The sequence below is a fragment of the Perissodus microlepis genome, chromosome 5 (genome assembly GCF_051167445.1).
Source record: "Perissodus microlepis isolate ML-2025 ecotype Zambia chromosome 5, ASM5116744v1, whole genome shotgun sequence".
NCBI lineage: Eukaryota > Metazoa > Chordata > Actinopteri > Cichliformes > Cichlidae > Perissodus > Perissodus microlepis.
Genome location: NC_140465.1, coordinates 31,451,888 through 31,476,079, shown reverse-complemented (window position 1 = coordinate 31,476,079; position 24,192 = coordinate 31,451,888). Strand labels below are relative to the sequence as shown.

The window sequence follows — 24,192 nt, the reverse complement described above, 5'->3', positions numbered from 1 at the left end:
TCTCTTTTTCCTGACACTGAATTCTTATCTCGACTGTTTTCCGTGAGAACTGTATTTGGGCCCAGAGTCGAGGACAAAGGAAAGAGATTTATTTCATTCATTATTTCTCCACACTTCTTATTACTTGACTCCAAACCTCCTCCCTTCCTTGCTGCTACTGCTTCCTCATTTGAATGTCAAAATGTTGAAGGTTAACAGGAACTTAATTGAGAGCTAGCATGCTTTGATACAAGGCTCAAAATCATGTTGCTTGACAACAAAGTAAGGGATGATTGTATTTTGGATCCTAGCCATGGCTTTCCATTTCCTAATGTTTATGATTGGATTACACATCCATTAGTTCACTAGCCATCTTGTCTTTGCCAGTAGGTCACAGTTCATTGCTGCACGCAATAGTGCCTCTTTAAATAGATGCGACTGCATGGATCAACTCTTCGCATGTAGTTTGAGGGCAAGTAGTTTGTTTTGACTGCATCATGTTCATTGAACTCTGTGTTGTATCTCTTTGTGTGGCAGAGATGAGTTTGCTAGATGTCTTTTTTTTTTTTAGATGCTTTTAATCCATTCAGGGGGGGAAAGACTGTATTTTTCATTCAATTGCAAACAAAAACATATATATTCTGAATCTAGCGTTTCAAAAACTATTTGTCAAATGAATATATTTACATTTTGGACTATGACAAATAACTCTGCTATATGTATATATTTTATTTTTCAAGCATAGTAATGTACTTTTCAACTATTTAAAAGAACAAAGATCTATAGATATAAAAAATTAAAATATCCTTTAGTTAGCTTACTCTCATCTTCAAGCCTTGTGCTGAGCACGTCAGCCATCACCATCTTCAGGTGACAAGTGAGTGGTGGTCTTGACTGAGAATCTGAGGAACAATGCGTCTTTGTAAGTTAAAGACTTGTCAGTCACAATGATCCTAACCCAGTGTTCCTTTAGCCAAGGGATCTGTGATATGGAGGGTGGCGCGACTCCCAGGTTGACTGCATTCCAGTCAAAGTGGTCAGAAAAGCAAGGAAAAAAAATTGCTTTGCTCCCTAAGATGGTAGATCTATTCATCTATTCCTAGCAATGCAGCAGATCGCCTGTTTTTTTGTTTTGCTTGCAGTCAAAAACACCGCTGCAGCACGTTCACTGATAGAGTGCGGTCAGTGCTCTGTGTATGGATTATTTCAGTCACAAATACAGAACACTGGCAGTACAGATGAAAAGTGTTACAGTTTTGCTACTGTTTACATTCACTGCTGCCATCTTGGATAGAAAAGTTGCAGTTGGTGGGGCTTCTCTGACTTTCCTAGTAGGAAATCCATCTTGAAGGGGCATTCCAATTGAAAACTCCAACTTGCTTCAGATGAAACACAACATAAAGTCTACCTTCCTAACCGTCCTTATGGGACTTTTAGGCAAACCTCTTGCTGCCTATTAGTAAAAAAAAGTTTAAAGCACACACTTAGAGACTATATCCATGTTTTTGACTGGCTGGCTGTAAATATTTAATTTTCCATTAACCAGAAAATTTGAGTCAACTAACCTTTTCAATTCGTTAAAACCAACAGAATAATAAAACTGTTCTAAATTTTAAAATAACAGAAATTGTAGTGATGTGCAGATTGATACTGAAATATTGATTCCTCCGATACCAGTCATTTATGCTCTAGAATCGATTCTCACATTAAAATATCGATATTTTAGTAATTTAGGGTGAATTTGAAGTTTATCATTAACAGGAACACAGTGGAAAGAAACTATATCATTCGGATGGTCTACATTGGAAGGAACTACTTCCTCTTCCGCCTTTGAAGGCAAACTGAAGAGGAGGAGTGGACAGGGACAGGTGCTGCTAGGGCGAGACAGACGTCTCTCACAGAGTCCTTTAGTGCTGCAAGCAGGCAAGGTGTTCAAATATATTTCTATATGATGAATTCTGCATTATTAAGCGATAACAACAAGTAATCCGATGTCCTGTAATCATTATGACGCTATAATTTGAGGTACAATAAAAGATACAATAAATAAAATAAGTTTTTGTACAAAGTATCGGTATCGGATCAGTATTGTCGATACCACCCAGAATTTTACTTGGTATCGAATCGGAAAGGAAATCAGTGGTATCACACATCACTAAGAAATTGTTGTTTTATCTAAAACAACATATAAAATATCTTTATTTCCTTTTGCAAGATTTACTTTGATACATTGGCCTGAGGGACTTTTCAGGCCAACACTATCCCATTCTGAAATAAGTCATGTCATATTTACTTGAGCACACACTGTATCATGCAGTACTGAGAGCGACGAGGGCTCATTTTGTCAACAGCATCTCAGCACTAAGACCTCTGAGGTCTGCAGCTGACAGCCTAACAAAAACAGGTGCATTTCAGCTGCTTTTGAAACAATCCCGTGTGCTGTTACCTTTGTTTCAACTTCTCGAGAATAAATTCATGCAGCTGAAAAATCTGATTTTATTTCATGGTCAGAAATGAGTGTAAGGTTGAAGGTTTGTGGCTATTTATAATAAAAACTAAACTCTGTTTCTCTGTGTATTTCAGATATTCACGCGCTATGGGAAATGCTACACATTTAATTCAGGCAAAGATGGAAAACCGCTGCAGGTGACGACGAAGGGTGGGATGGGCAATGGCCTGGAGCTGATGTTGGATATCCAGCAGGATGAATACTTGCCTGTCTGGGGAGAGACTGGTAAGCTCACCTTGAGGACATTTTATGCCCAGTTTTGAAGCTCTCACCTTGTACCACTGTTAGGTGAACTTTAATTAAAAAAAGACAGATTCACCAGAATCACCTGAAAACAGAAAGTTATTTTCAATGCCGGTGCTCTGAGAAACACCAGAGGGGGAAAAACAACTATCACAGAGATTCTCTTCCAACCTCTAAGGTAAAGATTTGACTAGGCTGTATTGCATTCCCTCTAAGTCTTCTATATGTAACTGTGACAAATAAAATACATTTAGCAAAGGGATTTTATCCAGGTGTGTATCTAAGGAATCCATACAACAAAAACCTCTGATTCGCTTTTAGAAATGTTTTACACATCTTGATTAATAATGAGTGATGAACCTGCAATGCATTGACGCACTGTTTCCCAGATACAGAATAAGGGCAGATGAATACTGATCAGGAAGTTTTATTGTGATATAACTGAATGAATAGTCATATAGTCAGCCCACATGAATCAGACAAGCACTTGACTTATACATAACCAATTAAGGCTGAGGGTTCTCCCATTCGGGGTTGAGCCGTCATCAGAAGGGTCGCGTCTCCTCAGTGCTGCTTCAGGTGCTCTGAAACTGATTTTAATTCACCAGCATAGTCTGCTGTGTGTTTGCATCATTATCTTATAGGCACTGGGAAACGACCGTAAAGGAACAGCTCAGTGCGGTCACAGAAACACAATACTCATGATCATTATTAAACATGAAACTTAGAGCAGTACGCCATGATCTGTCCTGATTTAATTGTATTAATATTAAATGCTTTTCATGTAAGATTATTGAATAATTGAAGACTTTTCCAAGAGGCGTGCTGAAAATCAAAGGATGTAATAATTATGCACTTTAATATTATACACTCTACATGCTTTTAATTCTTTGGAATATTCTGTTAGTCTTTCATTATTATTAACATAGTGTTTAGCTGGTAATCCAAATTCTTTGTTTTTGTAATTATTTAATTCTTTAATTTAATTCAACTTAATTTCCAAATGATATGAATTGGCAGTTGATTGATTTATACCCATTTGTTAGATGTAGAATGAGGTCAAAAATTTGTTGTAGGAAAAATCAGTAATCAGTGAGGAATCTAACGTTGTCTGCTTACTTGTTTTTTTAGAGTTAAATATATTGGTTGGGAAATATAGTCAACAAATGCTGTGGAAGACCGAGGAACCTTTATGCTAACTGTTGTTGACAAAAACAGCAAACAAGGCAGGCAAAAAATGCCCTGGGCAATGAAGTAACAGGAGCAGGTGTTTGGGAAAGCTTCCCAACACACACTGGGGCAAAGGATTTATGTTCCTTAAAATCTACTATTTCACACTTACAGACACAAGTAAAGATGAGTGATGTGATGTGCATCCTGTAATGCAGATTTTGGGGTTGAAAAAAAGTCATCTGTAGTTACCTTGCAGACTTTACTATAGAGAAAGTTTTTCTTTTGCAGGGAAATACCTCACAGCTGTAAATAAAAATGTTAAGCTAAGATTTTTTTGACACTCCTGCAAACTACTAAATGAAGATAATAAGGTGAGATAGGTCACTAACAATAGTTTCATTCCACTTGATAAACAAAAGAAGATTTAAGCTTGGCAAAATAGGTATTATAATAAGTAGGTGCAGCTGATAGTTTAAAATATGCTCTTCATTCACTTCATATTTGCTGGGTGCTTGACCGTTTCCACATAATAGAAAATACACCTCTCAGGGAGCATAGAGCTGCATTGCTAGCGGACTTCAAGTTATCCTTTCAGGACTTGTCCTCTAAGTTAGACACTGTGCAGTCTGCAGTGCAGGACCACGGTCAACGCATTGATTCTCTGGAATCGACATACACTGAATTTGACCAACGTCTGGACCAATTAGAGTCCGAATGCTCTATGCTTCGGAAAGACAACAACTGGCTAAAATCCAAGGTGGCAGACTTGGAAGGTCGCAGCAGGAGGCAGAATATACGACTTGTAGGACTACCTGAGGACGTTGAAGGCCCACGCCCGACAGCTTTCTTTTCTCGGCTCCTCGTCGATGTTTTCGGAGCGCAGATGCTTCCCTCACCGCCCGAGCTGGACAGGGCGCACCGGAGTCCAGTTCCGAAATTGACGAAACCACGGCCGGTTATTCTGCGATTTCACCGGTACCAAATAAAAGACCTTGTAATCCGTGAAGCTCGTAAGAAAGGCGAGCTCAACTACAACGGCCATAGGATCCGGCTATATGAAGATTACAGCCCGGAGGTGGTGAAGAACCGAGCTGAGTATAAAGACGCGATGTCTGAACTTTATAAGCGGGGATTTAAACCTGCGCTCCTCTTCCCGGCTAAACTGCGCATCGTTCTGCCCGCAGGGGAGAAAAAGTGGTTTACGTCTGCTTCAGAAGCCGATAAGTTTGTGCAGGGCCTGAGGAACGAGGCTGAAGCTTAAAGGCCACAGTGACTGACAGCTGCGAGTAAAGTGACTTGAATCCTTGTTGACTTACAGGCAATCGGACGATTGCAGAGAAGGCAGGCAAGCACTACATGTTTCTGTTACTTTATGGTATACTAGTTGTCACCGTTTTGACACTTGGTTCTTATGTTTCTTTTGCAATATTTTGAATTAATGTTCACTGATTCCTAGAAGGTTCGACTTATACTGGGATATACACTTAGTACTTCAAAGTTAAGGTTATATGGAGTTTCTATGTAGCAGGAGTTTGGGCTAGGAGGTTGAAGTTGTTGGGAATATACTGCGGTCACCTTAGTTCAGAAATGGGACCTAGTGGGTGGGGTGGGGTGGGGGGAACTATGGCCCCGAGTTATTGTTCCTGTGTTTGTTTGCTTTGGTTGTATGTGGGGGGTTTTTTTTGTTTTTGTTTTTTTGTTTTTTTTTTTGTTTTTGTTTTTGTTTTTTGTTTTGTTTTGTTTTCTCTTGTCCCCTCCCATGTACCGTCATCTTGTCATTGTCACCAGATTTCAGTAAAACATATATATGGCTAGTTATAGCACTAACAATAGTACTATTAGATTCTTGTCTTGGAATGTGAAAGGCTTGAACGGTCCGGTAAAGAGATCTCGGGTTCTCAGCCACCTAAAACATCTCAGTGCAGATGTAGCTTTTCTCCAGGAGACTCATTTGCGAGTCAAAGATCATAAAAGACTTAAACCTCCATGGGTAGGTCATATGTTTCACTCAAACTTTGATATTCGAGCCAGAGGAGTGGCAATTTTAATTAGGAATAAAATACATTTTTCTCTCACTAAATTGATTGCTGACAAAAATGGGCGATATCTAATTGTTGTAGGGACCCTCATGAATAACCCAGTTGTGTTAGTGAACATCTATGCCCCAAACTTTGACAACACTCTGTTTGCTAATAATCTTTTGAGGATGATTCCTGACTTAAATACACACCTCCTGATATTCGGAGGTGATTTAAACTGCGTTATTGACCCAGCTTTAGACAAATCTGCCACTGGCTCTAAAGCATCATCTGCTATGTCCAGGGCTTTCTCACACTTTATGACCCAAAATGGATACATTGATCCTTGGAGGTTTTTTAATCCCCAAGCCAGAGAATATTCCTTTTTTTCAAATGTTCATCACACATATTCTCGGATCGATTACTTTTTTATAAATGGCTCCATGGCTTCTAAAGTTTGCAACTCTGAATATCTTCCGATTGTTATATCTGATCATGCTCCATTAGTCCTGGATATGGCTTTGTCTCCTGGCTATAGACCGCAGCACCCATGGAGGTTGAACTCTCTTCTCTTGTCTGATTCAGCTTTCTGTGACTATATCTTATCTGCAATTGATAACTTCTTAACTACAAATGAGTCTGAGGACATCTCAAATTCTCTACTATGGGAAACTCTTAAAGCATACCTCAGGGGCCAAATAATTTCCTATTTATCTCACCTATCTAAATCAAAGAAAGCTAAGCAAAATGAATTTTCTGCCAAAATTCAAGCTCTAGACCGGCAACACGCTCAAACTCCCTCACCTGAAATATATAAGCAGCGTCTTAACCTGCAATCGGAGTTCAGTCTCCTGTCGACCCATGATGCAGAGCAATTGTTATTACGGTCCCGTGGCAACTATTATGAACATGGTGATAAAGCCTCTCGTCTGCTAGCCCACCAGCTACGTCACCAATCGGCATCTTGCCAAATTTTGCAAATTAGAAATGAATCGGGAACTTTGACTTCTGATCCAACGGAAATCAACTTAATTTTTAAGTCATTTTACAGTTCTCTGTATACATCAGAGTTCCCCTCTAATTCTATAGATATGAACCAGTTTCTTAACAAATTGGATACCCCTACAATTACAACCTCAACAGCAGCAGAAATTGATGCACCGCTCACTTTGGATGAGGTTATATCATCAATCACATCCTTACAGTCTGGAAAGTCCCCTGGTCCCGATGGGTTCCCTGCCGAATTTTATAAAAAATTCCACTTAAAACTGGCCCCTTTGCTGCTGTCGGTTTTTGAGGAGTCACTGAAATGCGGCTCTCTCCCTCAGACACTAAGACAGGCTTCTGTCTCATTACTGCATAAAGAAGGAAAGGATCCTACCTGTTGTGGCTCCTATCGACCAATAAGCCTTCTTAATGTAGACTTTAAAATCTTATCCAAACTGCTAGCAACCCGTTTAGAAAGAGTTCTCCCTTCTATTATATCAGACGAACAGACAGGCTTTATTAAAGGAAGACATTCCTTTTTTAATATACGGTCCCTTCTTAATATAATATACTCCAAAAATCATAGCACCGTCCCTGAGGTGGTGATCTCATTGGATGCTGAAAAAGCATTTGATCGAGTGGAATGGGAGTATCTTTTTGCAGTCTTGAGGAAATTTGGTTTTGGTGACAGTTTTATATCTTGGATTCATCTTTTATATACTACGCCACTGGCCTCTGTTTGTACTAATAATGTGAATTCTGAGTATTTTACTCTATCACGTGGTACACGTCAAGGTTGCCCACTCTCACCTTTACTTTTCACTTTAGCAATAGAGCCTCTTTCTGTGACTCTCAGAACCTCGCCTCTGTTTCAAGGGGTTATTCGTGGTGGTACGGAATATAGGGTTGCTCTGTATGCAGATGACTTATTACTATATGTTACAAATCCAACAATTCATTTATCCTCTATAATGGAAATACTTCTGAGTTTTGGCTCTTTCTCTGGGTACAAGATTAATATACAAAAAAGTGAATGTTTCCCTATAAACCCAGCTGCAAAAGAGCTTAGACAGACAGATTTTAATTTCCATTTAGCTTCTTCAGGTTTTAGATATCTAGGAGTACATATTACCAGTTCATTTAAAGCTTTGCGAACAGCAAATCTTAACCCTTTGCTGACCTATGTAAGGTTGGCTTTTCAAAGGTGGGCAAATCTTCCTGTATCACTTCTTGGCAGGATTAATATTATAAAAATGAATATTCTACCTAAATTCCTATACCTTTTTCAGTGTATCCCATTGTTTCTACCTAAGTCCTTTTTCAAATCTGTGAATCGAATGATTTCATCATTTATATGGGCAAATAAGACCCCCAGGATTAGTATGACCTCACTACAACAGGGTAAGCTCAGTGGGGGTCTTGCTCTGCCCAACTTGATGTTTTATTATTGGGCAGCCAACATTCAGAAGTATACCTATTGGCTGACTGATCCTCAGACTTCTTGGTGTTGCCTTGAGGCTCAATCATGTTTCTCTTCCTCACTCCCAGCACTATTATTTTCATCCCTTCCTGTTACCACCTCTTCCCCCCATCCCTGGTGGACTCCTCTTTCAGTATATGGGCAAGAAAAGGTATCAAATGTTTTTATGACTTCTTCAAAGATAACATTTTTCTCAGCTTTAGTGAACTTTGTTCTTTGTATGATTTGCCCTCGTATCATTTGTTCCGCTACTTTCAGATAAGACACTGTGCATCTTCTATCTTGCCAGAGTTTCCAAGTCAGCCTCTCAAGCCTTGGTGGGAAGACTTATTCCAGTTGAAGCCTCACAGTAAGGCTCTAATATCACAAATCTATACTTTAATTATGGCATCGGGCAATTATTCAACCAAGAAAATTACCTCGAGTTGGGAACAGGAACTGGGTCTTCAGTTTGTTAAAGGTTACTGGGACAAAGTAATTGACAGAATTCATTCTTCAGCCTCATGTGCAAGACTCTCCCTTATTCAGTTTAAGACGGTATACAGATTACACTTCTCAACATCTAGATTATCTAAAATATACCCCAGCATTCCTGACCTGTGCAACAGATGCAACACCTCCCCCTGTGATTTAACTCATATGTTTTTTGCCTGCCCGTCACTTCAATTATACTGGACTTTTTACTCTGAAGTGCTCTCTCATGTTTTGAGCGTTACTCTCAAACCATGTCCACTAGTTGCCATTTTTGGTGTTTCTGAGGACGCCACCCTGAACCTTAGTCGTAAGCAACTGGATATTATCGCTTTCACATCACTGCTGGCACGGCGTCAAATTTTGCTGTCTTGGAAAGCTCCTCACCCTCCAGCCCGATCACGTTGGCTGGAAGATGTTATGTTCTTTTTAAAAATGGAGAAAATAAAATTTAGACTCAGAGGAAATGTTAATAAGTTCTCACAGATGTGGCAGCCTTTTATCATTTACTTTAACTCATTGAAAACACTTACAATAGACTAAACTTTTGTACCACAGGGTTCCCTTTTGTTATGGTTTTGGGAGGGAGTTGATTTTTTTAAATTATTTATTTATTTTTTGTTTGTTTGTTTGTTTTTTGTTGTTTTCTGTGCGTGGGTTGTTGTTTTCTTGTTTTTCTTCCTTTTTTTTCTTTTTTTTTCTGTTTTATTGTTATCATCCGAATTTTAATGGCCTAATTTGTTTTGATATATGTCTTTATATCGGTTGGTACTTGCTGTATTGGGCCTGATATGTTAAATTACATGTGCAAAACTTTATAAATAAAGAGGGGAAAAAAAAGAAAAAGAAAATACACCTCTCAGGTGTTCAGCAATGCAGGACCGGAAGGAAAAAGACAGAACAGCTGCATTAGAGGCAGAATTTAGCTCTAAAACGTCTTCACGTACATAGTGATTTTCTACCTTAGCAAGTAAAATGCTTTACAATTTTGGCTTCTCATTTCAGACACACATTCATCAGTGGAGGAAAATCCAGGTGCTGGTCTGCCCAGTAGATCTTGGCAGATATTTAGACTAGGGAGAGTACAGGAAACATAAATATGATGGCTCAATTCCATTAAGTGCCCCAGTAAGCACTGAATAGTAACCCAGCATGCACAAAAGCAGGCCCTAACTAAGTGGAATACAGTCAACAATAATACCACTGTGCGTTTTCTACAGGTCGAGCTCTCTGCTGCAAGAAAGATCTGTGGGATTAACTTTCCCAAGACATCTTAAAACAAAAGGAATGAGAGATTGAACCAACAGCTCTATTACATTTATTGTCAGAAATGCATGGGTGATTATTCACAATTACAACTTTATACCAATGGAATGAACAAAGGGTTTGTGCATAATGATTAGTATTCACATGATTTTATCACACAGCTAAATTATGAACATTAACAAATACGTCAAGATGTTAATGTTTGGGACAAAGAAACGTATCTGGTTTTGCAACGTCACAGCTGACTTCATATGCTTTTATTTGAGACAATAAATTTTGCATGAACCGTTTAAGAATGATAACCATTTTTATACACAATGCCTAATGTTAATACTTCAGCGGTTCAAAATTAGCGCATTATAATTTTAAATATAAAGAGTCTTTGTTAATATTTGGATGAAAGTTTGCAGCCTGAAGTGTAGAACTCATGGACATCTCCAAATGTTGTGTTTCCTCCCTTAAGTTGCTCCACTAGACCTTTGCTGCAGATAACATTCAGTTGCTGCTTGTTTGTGCTTGTTGTTTCTTCATTCAGTTTTGTATTTAATAATGGAAAAGCACGCTCTGTTGTGTTGAGATCAGGTGGCTGACTTGACCGTTGAACAGTATCTCATTTCTTTACTATGAGAAACTCTTGGGTTGCTTGGGGTCATCCATTTGCACTATGAAGCACCATCTGATCAGTTTTGCAGCATTTGGCTGAACCTCAACAGAAAGTATAGCCCTGTACACTTTAGAATTCGTGCTGCTACTACAATCAAAAGTCACATTGTCAATAAACACTAGTGGCCTGGTTCCACTGGAAGTTATACCAACACGTTAGACAGATGATGCGGTATGCTTTGGATCATGAGTTTCTGGTTCTGGTATAAGTTAACTGTGGTTTCATCTGTCCAAACACTTCTACAGAGCTGTAGAAGCTGTAGAGCTGTAGAAGATCTTGAGTGTAATCAGTGGTTTGCACATTGTTATATTGTATTTCTATTCATGAAGGCGTCATGAAGTGATACACCTGCTGACGCAAAAGTGTTCTTGACTTGATTAGATGTCGTGAAGTTGTTTTTCTTAACAGTGGAAATAATTCATACGCTTTAGCTGTCTTCTGTGGTCTTTCGGGCCTTTTGGTGTTGAGCTGGTCAGAGCATTTATTCTATTTAACAGTGCACCAGATTGTGGATTTGGCCACTGTTAACGTTTTTGTTGTCTCTCACTGTTAGGTTTATTTGCATTTTTTTTTGGTCTAATGATGTCCTCTTTGGGCCTCATATTTTAAAATCACAGTAAAATTACAGTGAAAAGCTATAAAATACAAATTAAACACTTTTAAATGAACGTCAAATGTTATGTCTGCTTTATTTGTCATATAATAACAAGGGAGAAGGCGTCACCTGGATGCTCCCTTGTCAATTGGCCAATTAAATTTGAACCTCTGAAAATGGGGACCTGTGTATAGAAATGGTTGTAATTACTATATATTTGTAGCCAAATATTTTGTAAAATCACCTGAAAAAACCTGAAAGTCTGCAGTTCGATCACATATGGATTGTTTGATTTACAATCTATTGCGGTGGTGAGAAGCAAAACCATGTTTGTCCCACACATTATGGAGCAAACTGTATAAAAATTATCTAAATATAAGTTGAATAAAAGCTAGTGTCTAACTACCAGTGAAAAACCTCCCAGAATCCTGGGAATTATGGATAACAGTCATTTATGTGTGGAGTGGCATCAAAAGGTTTATGGATATTAAAGCTACAACACCCTCCATGTCTTTCATATGATTATTCCATAAAATGTTAGATACACTGGTGTTTGAACCAAACAATTTACCACAACTTTAAAGCCAGTGTTCTTTACTAAAATAAATAAATCAGATCCGAAACCATGAGCATGCCTCCTAAGTAATGTGGAAATAGCTAATTCTGATTTATTGAACTTAGCGGCCCATGTCCACTGCAAAGACGAGAGAGAAACGGGAGAAGGAGAGAGAACAGGTCAAGTGTCGTCTGCACAAAGAACACCAGCAGAGCAGCACAAACTCAATCTTCACAGTTGGTATATTGTCAAAAAAAATGTTTTTAAAGGGAATGTACCAGAAGGAGAGAATGTGTAAGGTTGTAGAAGGACCAGCAGCTGATCGAACCATGTAACAAAGAAACAGCAGCTTTAGAGATCAAAAAGAATCATCAGATACACCTGAGTTCACAGGCCGTAGGATTAGTGAGTAAAAGTAAAGCGGGCGAGTGACTGAACAACAAGACAGGTAGGATTAAACTAGTTTAAGAAAATGCGCAAAAGATAAAGTGGATGTAAGTGTAGTATTTTACAGGTGTAGTTGAACTTGCTTTGATAAAATCAGGGTGTATCAGGCGTACAGTGGAACACGGATGCAAACGTAAGAAACCTTCTTAAAAATCATTTTGTTTTTTCTTTTTTGTTTGTTTTGACTTTTTTCTTCTTTTTTTTCTTTTTTTCTTTGTTAAAAAAGGACTGGAGTGGATCTTTCAGCATGACCAGCTACCCAATGGAATAATTTTACCTAGGGGAAAATCAGAGGAGAAAAGCCCTCCAGAGCACCTATGGGATGTCATGGAGAAAAATGTCAGCCTTGAAAGCTTTTCTGGTTGAAAAATGGAGAGAATTTTGCCACAGTTACTACAGAAATTGGTGACTAGCATTTATGTCCAGACAAGGGTGACAAACCAAATACAAAACCACTGAAACTGAAATCTTAGCAAAGCAATTCTCTTTTCTCTTGATTTTAATTTGCTTGAGAAATGGGATTGGAAAACACAGCTTCCACTGACATTTAAAAATTATTGTTGCAGTGAAATTCTGATATTTTTAAGTGTCCAGTAGTTTTTGTGGACCGCTTTAGTTGTCATTTTCAGGGTGTCAGGGGGTAAAGCATATGCTAGAATTCATAAATTAGAGAAAGGTTACTCCCAGGATACAATATCAATCTACAGATAATATACGTGTATGAACGTGTCTGTATAATTTATATGAACACTCATATTAACACCTCTAGGTAAACAAGAGCAGTCAGACTGCAAAGCTCAAACAGGGCTGAAATTGCCTCTACGTTATACATCAATTAAATTTCTGGACCCAGATCCATTGAAATTTGATATGTATTTGTGAAGATACGATGCAGAATACCAGATTTGGTATTCTGCAATCCTTCTAAAAAAAATAATTTAACCAAGAACTGGATTAATATCAGCCCTAAAAGTTGATCACACCTAAGTTGGGCCAAGTCCCACTTCTAGTAAATCCATCATGCACGTCCATCCATAATTTTTCAAGTAATTCTACTAAAAAACAGAAAAATAAACAGGCAGTCAAACAAATCCTTGATGGAGGTAATTAGGAGCTTAACCTTCACTATATCTGCATATCTTCAGACTGTGGGAGGAAATGGGAGCAACAATATGCTTTAATAAGGAAAAGGTTAAATAAATTGAAGTAATTTGAAAATGTGTCTGGTGGCAGCTGTGAAAACACACATATATTTTTTATACTAAAAACTGACAAGGTTATTGTTAGCCTCTCCTGGTTATTGATTTCTGTGCTGAGACATATTATCACATACCTGGCATTATTTCAGAAGAAAGCACAGGCAGTGAAACAATAATGAAGCAACGTATAATACTCGCAAAGTTTAGTCAGTCTTTCATTTTGTTCCATACTTTCACCCAAATGTGATTACTTCAGTTGTGTACTGAAGACAGATGTCCACTACTTAAAGTCCTCTTGGGTATGACATATACATATATGCTGCTTTAAGCCTCAAGCATTCGTCTAGGCTGCAGCAGCAGCAGAAAATGGCTTTGTGTATCAGAAAAGAAATGTGTAACCGTTAAAGTCTGTGTCTCTTTTTCGAAGCTCTCTTGCCAATTCAAGCCACATTTCAGAGCACTTTAATTGAAAATAGTGAGAAAGCCTAGCACTTAGACGATTATAGCAAGTGACAACCGGAAAGAAAAGGCGGCAGGAAACAGACATCCTACTTTATCCCCGAGCCAGCGCTCAAAGAAGCTAAACCTCTTGAATCCAACCTGCCATCGCCACGATAAGCAGGTCCAGGGCTCTGCAAAAGTATGTTTGCACAAGTATAGGTTTGAATCACCATCGCGCTGTGAGGTTTCCCTGATCTCAGTATCAAAGAGGCCCATCTGGTTCATTTAAAATCTATACAGCAGAGTGCTATAGCAAGACAAGCTGTCAGCTATATTGATTTTCATTTTATCCTCATCATCAATTATTTATTAATTTTATGCATTCACTCTCGTATGCCCTTGTAGTGCATAAGACTCCTGCGGGGCGTGTATTGTTATCAGCTGGTCTATTTGGGAAGTCCACCTTCTTTATCCTGTCACTTCTCATTCCAATTATTAACTCCTAAAAGTCCACAATGCATTTGTCATCCATGGAAAATCATGGCAATTACGAATTAATAACTCCACTGGGATAGTTCTTTCCTGCTCAGCTGAGACTACAATTTTACGTTTCTCATTTTGTTTTAACTTTCAGCATCTTTTTTTTTTTACTTGCTAGCTGAGCTTTGTCTCCATCTGATTAGTAACAATTGCTGCTGGTTTGATCATGCAGGCCAGTCTGTGCATACAAATCATCATCCTCATTGTAAATGTCGTAATCTCTCTTATCAACAGATGAGACATCGTTTGAAGCAGGGATCAAAGTTCAGATCCACACCCAAGATGAGCCGCCGTTCATAGACCAGCTGGGCTTCGGAGTGGCGCCGGGGTTTCAGACGTTTGTCTCCTGTCAGGAACAACGGGTACGTCCTTGGAAAGATGGCACAAGTGGAACGCTGAAACTACAATAACACACTGTATCTCAGCGTGTTTTGTCAACAAATTGTTGGAGGATAATTTGTTGCAGTTATAAAGAGGCATTATCTGCGAAAAATAATCTGTTGCACTTTTCAAATCCCTGAATAATTTGGGTATTTCAGTCTATTTTGTTTATCTGTCAGCAGCAGATAGAGTAGTAATTACTCCTACAGAAAAGGCTGCTAGTCTCCCTGCAAAGAGTACTTCTATGATTTAGAACTTCATTCATATAGCATGAAACATGGTGCCTTTATTACCCACAATGCCGCTTGAAGCTCTCATGATGAGATTCAGGTGCTTTCTACCAGAATGTGGCCTTGGGGCAGAAATGAGTAGCAGAGGACCGAGGTCACCTATTTCTAACAGCCCCAGACATATTTTATTGTCAAACTTCACTTTTCAGTCCTGACATAACGTAAGCAAATTTATGTTTTCACACGTTTTCCAGAAAACAATGCCCTTTCACACATACACTCCGTTCCATTCATCTGACAGGATCTTGACTTGTGAGCTTTTATGACTAAATTAAAACGAAAATAAAATTTCAGTTCAATAAAGGTTGCTGTGCCCTTATTATTAGGACTTTGTGACATTTTCATATCATTTTCAGCATGGCTTATATTGCAAATGCATAAAATTACAGTAGTATATTATGTCTGCATAGGTCATTCCAGTGTCTTCTTGAGTTGCTCAGCTCACTGACAAATGCCCTGAATAGAAATAGCATGTGCGTAATAATAATTTATCTTAATGACTCTTTCTGCATTTTAGCTTTCTAATAAGCTTTACAATCTTTTTAATGTGTCTTCAGTAGTTCTACATCAGATGAAAGATCTCTCTTGCAGCCTTTAAGCAAGAGATGCGGGTAGCTGTCTCAGCGGCACAAACATACAGACACAGAGTGTGACAGGGAGAGAGACCCTGCTCCTAGTGGCAGTGGAAGAGGGAAGTAAATGTTCCAAAGTGTAGTTACTCATCACTAGAGTCAATGCTCACTGACACAGGTGCAAGAAATCTTTTGCAGTTATCAAAAATACCACACTCGTAATGTGTGACTCTCTCGTCACTGGCTTGGGTTTCTGCAAATGCAGCTATTAGAGCACCAACATTAAAACTAACCCATGTCACTTCAGCAGACTGATGGGAGCTGCAAGTGTTGCATATCACTGAAAAAAGGGCTTTAGATGTGTAAAATTTGGGTAATCAGTATTTATACAATTGCTTGGGCTTATGGTGCCTTCAAAGAGGAGGTGGTGTAAGTGTCTTAGTCAGCATGAAATCAACTTATCTAGTGTAATGGGATTTTGCATGCTGGCCCACATCATCAGTACTGTGTCTTTAGTCACTGAAGATGTTTAATGTCTTTTCACATCAGACATCCCTGCATTGCCCTGGTTACTCCTTTAGGGTTGATCAAGCCCTGGCCCATGTCCCAGTAGCACTCGCACTTTACTGCTCACTCTCCTTGATTCAAAACCATCAGGAGGATCTTTCAGCAGCCTCTCAGGCACTGCTGATGGCTCTGCCCTTGTCTGCCTCGTCACTCGTGAGACCGATAGCTTTGCTGAACTTCCTGCTGACAGTCAGTCATTTGAAATTTAAGGTGTGAGTACGAACTGAATAGCTTGTACTCACACCTTAAATTTCAAATGAGGGAGGTTAAAATGAATGAATTTCAGACTCTGTGAACTGAAAACTTGCTAGTATTTAGATTGTTGGGAAGAACAGAAATTAAAACAGACACCATGTCAAACTGCACACGTGGCTCAGTGACTGAGGCATCCAGGGACGTGGAAATGGCTCTGGTATTGCTCAAGGCTTTTGTCAGACCACAGGGATTTGAAATGACAAGACTCACAAGGTAAGCAATGCACTGTCAGCACTATGCTGTGCTGGAGGAAAACTGCTATTCTCTTTTTTAAATGTTTTTAAGAACATTAAAAAACATTTCTGGGAATATTTCAGATTAAAGTTTCCCACAAACTCATCAGCAAAGAATGCTTACTTTTTATTTTTCCATCATTAATATGGTGGAGTTTGAAAAGGCTGATTTGTTAGCCAGAAAGATCTGCCCCAAGCAGGCTGTTCAAGTCTCTACACTTCTTTGAAGGCTTGGATTTTCCATGCAGTCCTAATAGTTACCCACACGGGGCCTTAACACATATTAAGGAACACAAACTTCCCCCAGCTTGTCGAAGTCGGTTTTGTTGAGTGAAATGAAGTGTATGTAGGTTATTCCTCTGAACTGTGAATAATTCTGTGGGTGCAATGGCGAGCATGCAGTCAGACAAATCACATAGTCTGGGCCCTAATATGGTTCAGAACCATGCAAAATAAATGGAGAGAGAAAGAAGCGGATCTGATCTCGGTCCTTCCACATCCACACTACTACTAAGTGCGTCCCAGTGTCGGCAGGCTGCAGCGGGATTTTGCATGCTGTGAACGTCGCGTCTGCAGGAGAGTGTCCTTCTTTGTTTTTCTCTATTTCCCCACTAGCTCCATTACTTTTTTCCTCGCCAACAGTCATTACAATTCCTTTAATACAATTCTCCTCTTTAATATGATTCTACAATCTCTCCATTCCCCCTTTCTCCCCTCTTTCAGTCTCTATTTATTTATCCCATTGTCTGGCAGGCTCAGTCTTCATTAATCTAATGCAGTTTGCTCCCATTCATTCATCTCCCTGTTTCAGCAGTCCTGTAGTGTAAAGCTGTTGGGGACTTTTCAGCCAGCGAAGCTGTCACTCACCGTGATCTGGCAACAGAATAATCTGCAATATCCTTCTACTTTACATACAAAGTAAAAAAAATACAAAATAATTCTCCCAGCATTTCTCCATGCGCCTCCTTTTCTGTCCACAGTCACCCCTGCTTTGTACCTTTTGCTCTTTCTTTCTCTCGTGACTTGTTTTCCACGTCGAGGTTTGCTCAGCAGCACACAAAAATATCCTGAAATCTTTTACGCCAGATTTACTTTTGTCCACACTTGCAGCAGCTTTTGCTGAGTTTAACCAAAGGGAAATAATGTTGCCACAGAGTGGTTTGAGAAGTCTGAAAAGAGCTTTCGAAAATGCAGGGAAATCAAAATAGCAGACCAATGTACATAAAAGACCCATTTTCAAGTTAAAGAGCTTCTTTAAGGGATGTAATCCACGTGACTGTGAATAAATGCAGATACACCCATTATCGATTATCACATTTTATCATGCTCTGATGGTTTTTAAGTTTAGCTTGACTTTGCAAAGTACCCTTGATGTTAAAATAATCAGAAGAATGATTATATTGTCCTGATTAGATTAGGTTTTTGTTCATGCTGTCTGTTTTACTTGAGTGCACTGCACTGTATGTGACTACTTATGACTATTGTATGTGCATGCTGAACATCTCCTGGTGTTATTAGTAACTAACTCCAGTTTGTGATACCCGTGGCTGCCTCGTGCCCCCCACTACAGATTGTAAACTGCTGGTCCCTAAATCACAACAGTGGCCTTTAATTTATTGCCATGTGAGCACTCAGTGATGCACTGATTGAACTGATGAGACAGAAACACATACTGCCTTCTTTTTCCTACTTTCCTACTTCATTTAACGCATCACATTTTTCTCTTCTGTTAGTTAAGGCAGATGAAATGTAAATGAGTACGGCAAATGTTGTGATATAACATGCAAATTACAAAATGCATTCCTCCGGAGGGAATTTAGTTTATTTTGTCTACATAAACAGTATAGAGCTAACTCAAGTGTGCACAGGATTCATTTATGCTTGGTTTTAAGTAATTTTTCATTTAACATTTCAATTATTATCTCAGTTATTTTTTGTAACTGAATTATTTCCGTTACTCCTGGGGAGCAGAGACCATGATTAGATCTTTTTTAGTCTATTTATTAGTCTTCTGAATATGTTGACCGACACGCTCTGCTGATCATTTTTCAGTTGTCTTCTACTTTCTATAGCCCTTTCAGACATTCACTCCTTTTCAGCAATCTGAAGACATCTGAAATTGTCAGCTTCATTTTAGAATGCACACCTTGGTCACTTTCCCACATAAGCCGTGGCAAAGCTCTTTCTAAGTCCAACAAGATTGGCGTATCAATTCAGCACAAGCCTGAATGCGTGCTCTATCGATATACACATAACACTTTCACTATCCACCTCTTCCCTTTATCTTGAGTTGCTCAACTCACTACAAGGTATGATTTTATTTTTATTTTTTTGAAGAATGCCTGAAACTTTAGTGTCATAGAAAGATGAATGTTTTTGTATGAGACACCTGCTTTCAGTCTTTGTCTCTCTTGCCTACAAACATATAGGCTGTCTCTGCAAATACGGCAGCAGCTCAGCATCAGGCATTTTCAACATTTCATCACCAGTCTCCTTAATTACACGGCTCATTTAAGAACATAAGAAATTGAGCGAAGTGGATAGTGAAAACAAACAAAAGGTCCGTAAACTTAACTAAGCGCAAAAGACCCAGTCCCAATGTCGTTAGTTGCCAGTTCTCTGAAATTACCCAAATCTTCCCCCACTTTTACAAATCAGTTACACAGTTACAAATTAAAATGTTAGAAAAAATAGTTATAAAAGTTATAAATTTAACTTTATGTTAAAGCCCATACCATAGTAAAAATAGACTCTGATATATGTCAGGCTTATAAAACTCGGCAATAATGTATGTAATGTAAGTTCTGACGAAATGTTAGCTGCGGCTTGAGTTGGTGTTTTGCTCCCAGCTGTTTATGAAAGTCTGCTTTTGAGTTTGTTTCATAACCGCATCAGACAGCGGCAACATCTATCAACTTCCAGTCAGCTGTCTAATCTCCAATTTTGACTAAAGCGTCTGTGCATTTGTTCCCCATATTTTTAGAAGATAGATCATTTTATTTATATAGCGCCATGTCATGATCCAAGCAGCCAGGAACACACAGGCACAAATGTAATCTTCAAAAAATGGTTTTATTATACCCCCAAAAAGGACAAGATGATTACAAAAATTCAAAATATCAAAAATAAAGTTTTTAAGAACCAAGTGGGCCCATAAAAGAGGTTAACTTAACAGAACGCTACTCAAAAGTCACTTAACAAAAACATAACTCAACAAACTGACCTGCCCAAATGAGAAACAGCTCCAGTTATATAGCAAATGAATAAACCATTATATACACCAAAGGTGAAAACTAAAGAGATAACAGCTAACCATCATTCAAGAAGAACCCCATTCCCCCTGCATGATCACAATAGATGGTCCAGTCCACTTTACTGGCTTCTGCATTTAAACCAGCTCCACCCTCAGCCTCCTCTTTCAGCCAAACCAGGAAGGACTGGAGCGGAGGTCAGGTAACTCAGAAAGAGCAGAAATATAATCAGTATAACATATACCTATATAAAATAACAAACAATGCAAAGCAAAGTCTATGCCACCATTTGGGCTATAGCTTAGTGCTGTCATGCATTACAGGTAAACTCAAAATATCAAATTAGTTAACTTATGATCACAGAAGCTTTAGAGCATAACGTAAACATAATAATAATGGATTGGATTTATATAGCGCTTTACAATGCCACTATTCATTCACTCTCACATTCACACACTGGTGGAGGCAAGCTACGGTTGTAGCCACAGCTGCCCTGGGGCAGACTGACAGAAGCGAGGCTGCCATATCGCGCCATCGGCCCCTCTGGCCAACACCAGTAGGCGGTAGGGTAAAGTGTCTTGCCCAAGGACACAACGACCAGGACAGAGAGCCCGGGGATCGAACCGGCGACCTTCCGGTTACAGATGCGCTTCCCAACCCCCTGAGCCACGGTCGCCTGCAACTATCAGCAAGTTATCTACCGCAGCTGGTTGAGTGGTGAGGGGACTGGGAAGAGAAAAAAAGACAAAAGACCAAATGAATATTACCTAAGTATCTCAGTTGTGTGGTTGCATGCATCCGTCGCCTTGAGGCGACTTTTGTTGTGATTTGGCGCTATATAAATAAAATTGAATTGAATTGAATTGAATTGAATCACACGCCAGTTCACCAGAGCAGTCACCTCAAGGCGCTTTATATCATAAGGCAAGCACCCTACATTATTAGAGAGAAAACTGCAACTATCAGCAAGTTATCTACCGCAGCTGGTTGAGTGGTGAGGGGACTGAGAAGAGAAAAAAAAAGTCAAACTGCTTATACTATAAACTCTGCAGTTGCACCATGAAAGAAAAGTGCAATTATTAACTTCTGTTTATAACTGAGACAAAGTTTGTGTGAAGGATTGTAACAGGATTTTTTTCAACATTCATGTGATTATCTACTGAAAATTTGTGCCCAGCTGTAAGATAGTCAAAATATAATGCTACTTCTGCTGTATAGAATTTACAGTAGAAGTACAGAAGTAAGCATGTAAGAATGACATTCATGAGAAACAACCTCAAAGCATACTGAAAACACAGGAGTCTTGTGGCCACGGCAACAACATCTTTGTTCAACACCTATCCTGCCCCTGTTTACCAGATTTGCCTCGCTCTGTCTTCATCCACCTGCAGACAATGAAAATCAAGTTGAAGGATTGCTGTTTTGACACACTGGAGAAGATCAAGTGCACAGAAGATCAAGTGCACAGCGCAGAAGCATAGCTACTACAGGACATGATAGGACTGCTACAGTGTGAAGTCTGTGCTGTACTCTTTCAGCACTGAAGATGTGTACAATGGGTACAGAGGTGTACAAGAACATGATCTTGAAGACAGATCATCCAAATTTAAATCAAATAAAGTTTTGGCGTTTAGATGCCCATTAATATGAATACCCCATGTCTCCATAATTTTGTCCAGAGAGCCACATTTGGGGGATGGGTTGGTTTTGGTTTGGTGATATCTTATTATTTTCTGTTCAGTGCATGCAGGCATCTGCAAAATTTTATCATTGTGCTGTCTGTATATGCCTTTGGTCCCTTTTTCACCAGACCAGCACAATGGTTCTTTCTTCACTGGGATAAGGAGAGTGTCATAGTTCATCTCTCCTTCAAGTTTACTCTTGCCTCTTCTTGCTCTTTGATGTAACAAGGTCTTGCAAGCGATTCCAATTATGTCCAATTTCATGAGTAAGCTCTCATGTTGTTGTGTAGTTGTGTTGGCAGCCCATTTTTGCCAAAGCCAAATTTTCAACTTCCTTGACATGCTCTTTCCTCAAGCCCTGGTACAGCATGATAAGTATGCACTTAACTACTTTAAACCCCCCTGTAGAGAAGACAACAGGACCTGTAGCTGGCAGATGCATGCAAACTGGCATGAAATTAGTTTCTCCTCCTCCTCTTTCTTCCATCCACCATCTAACATATATGGTGTATTTGGAAGATTCGGTTGAAGCACTGAAAAACTAATAAGCAACTTTTATTAACTGTATTAACTGTTAATTTTATGGCAAACTAAATACCTCTGGGTTTGTGACTGTTATTTGCATAAAACCATCAATATTAATGCACCAAATTGGACTTAATAAAATTCTGATGTGCTCTTTTTTTTTTAACTTTTTCTGAAAACCTATATACAAGAAAATTACTTTAGTTTGATTATTGTGTTTACTCAGATAAATTAAATTTAATTAAAATATATGCATATCTGCAAAAAAGTATTTCAAATACAGATGTGTTTATGAATGCACAACATTCACTTCACTGTATAATAGTATGATCTGTGAGTGGCTTCTGCAGTTTTTAATTATTTAAAGATGTAAATACTTATGTATACTAATACTATAGAATTGCATATCCAGCACTACTGTGCAGATGTTCAAAGAAATGCAAAGTCTAATAAGTCTGGTGACAGCGTCTCTCTTTGGGTTCCTCCACTGCACGAATCCACCGGATTGCATGTTTTACTGCACAGACTGCTGAGAGGTGACATAGCTAACATTTGTGGATTCAAATATTGGGCATATGGTATTTGGTTCTGCAGCAACGCTGCTTAGAGTGAAACTCTTACGACATATCAGCTCTACTAAACAGCTGATACTATTCAGTTCCTGCATGAAGAGTGGGCAGCACAATGAAAGCACAGAGGGAGACTAGGAATAGGAGAAGCGTAGGATTGATGCTCCTACGCTCAATAACCACAACTCACATGTCCACGAATCTGGAGTAAGAACAAGATTCACATTCTGTTCCAAATGCAGTGTGTAAAGACCTTTCATACAGACAGAGTAACAAGTTTAGCATATTGAGAGAAAATATGGCATGAAAAACTGCACTGAGGATAAGCGTGCAATAACGTGCATATGATGAAATTGCAAATGACTGCGTAGTTGTTTTTTTGTTTGCTTTTTACTCTGTTGCCACTTCCATGAACATAAACTGTAAGTTTTATTATTTTTATAAAAAACAGGTCACATTAGCATTGTGAATTTTTTTTACTTCAAATATGGTCAAGGTATTGATAAGTCACTGGGGATGTTTAGCAGATAGCAATCGCCATGCGTGACGTGTTTGTGCCTCTCTTTCAGCTGACGTACCTGCCTCCACCATGGGGCGACTGCAAATCCACACCGATGGATTCTGACTTTTTCAGCAGTTACAGCATCACGGCCTGCAGGATCGACTGTGAAACACGATACTTGGTGGATAACTGTAACTGTAGAATGGTTCATATGCCCGGTAAGAACCAGAGGGGGCACCTTACTGCTTTCGCATTATTGTAGGGTCTTTACCTTACAATATAAAATGCCGTGAGGCAACTGTTGTTGTGATTTGGCACTTTATAAATAAAACTGAATTGAATTGAGTTGGATATCAATATATCTATATCTACTTATATTTATAAAGAGGTGAAGTGCTCGGGAGTCTGTTATTCTAATCTCACAGGAAACACTTTCGTTTGATGCTGCAGTGACAAAAATGATTTTTGAGGAGCAAAACACTTTTTCCAGCAAATGCTGAAAATCAGATATTTTCACACTCCAGTGGATCGGAAAACTCAACTGTTTTCATTTTGTTTGCACAGTGATTACAGCTGGCATTTGCTGTCTACCTCCTACACTTAATCACTGTGTGGCATCTCTGATGGCAAATTGAAAAGGAGTTTGGCACTGAGGAAACATTTGCTTTTGGCCTCTGTTAACCCTCACTTACCTGTCCAATTATTGTTAATGCCTCTCTTCAATCAGCGAGAGAGACCCGTGTTTGCATATAGACAGCCTGCCAATCTGCCTGTGTGATAATCAGGATTAGTCTCTA

At 39.0% G+C, this 24,192-nt stretch overlaps 1 protein-coding gene across 2 annotated transcripts in view; it reads left to right on the top strand.

Moving 5' to 3' along the window:
- The window catches only part of asic1b (acid-sensing (proton-gated) ion channel 1b), a 188,781-nt gene that overhangs the window by 154,598 nt on the left and 9,991 nt on the right, over positions 1-24,192 (top strand). For both annotated transcript variants that reach the window (XM_084929396.1, XM_084929395.1), the window contains 3 exons: positions 2,563-2,713; positions 14,803-14,930; positions 23,463-23,613. In XM_084929396.1, coding sequence (XP_084785522.1) covers positions 2,563-2,713; positions 14,803-14,930; positions 23,463-23,613 — 430 coding nt within the window. The remainder of the gene's footprint in view (positions 1-2,562; positions 2,714-14,802; positions 14,931-23,462; positions 23,614-24,192) is intronic.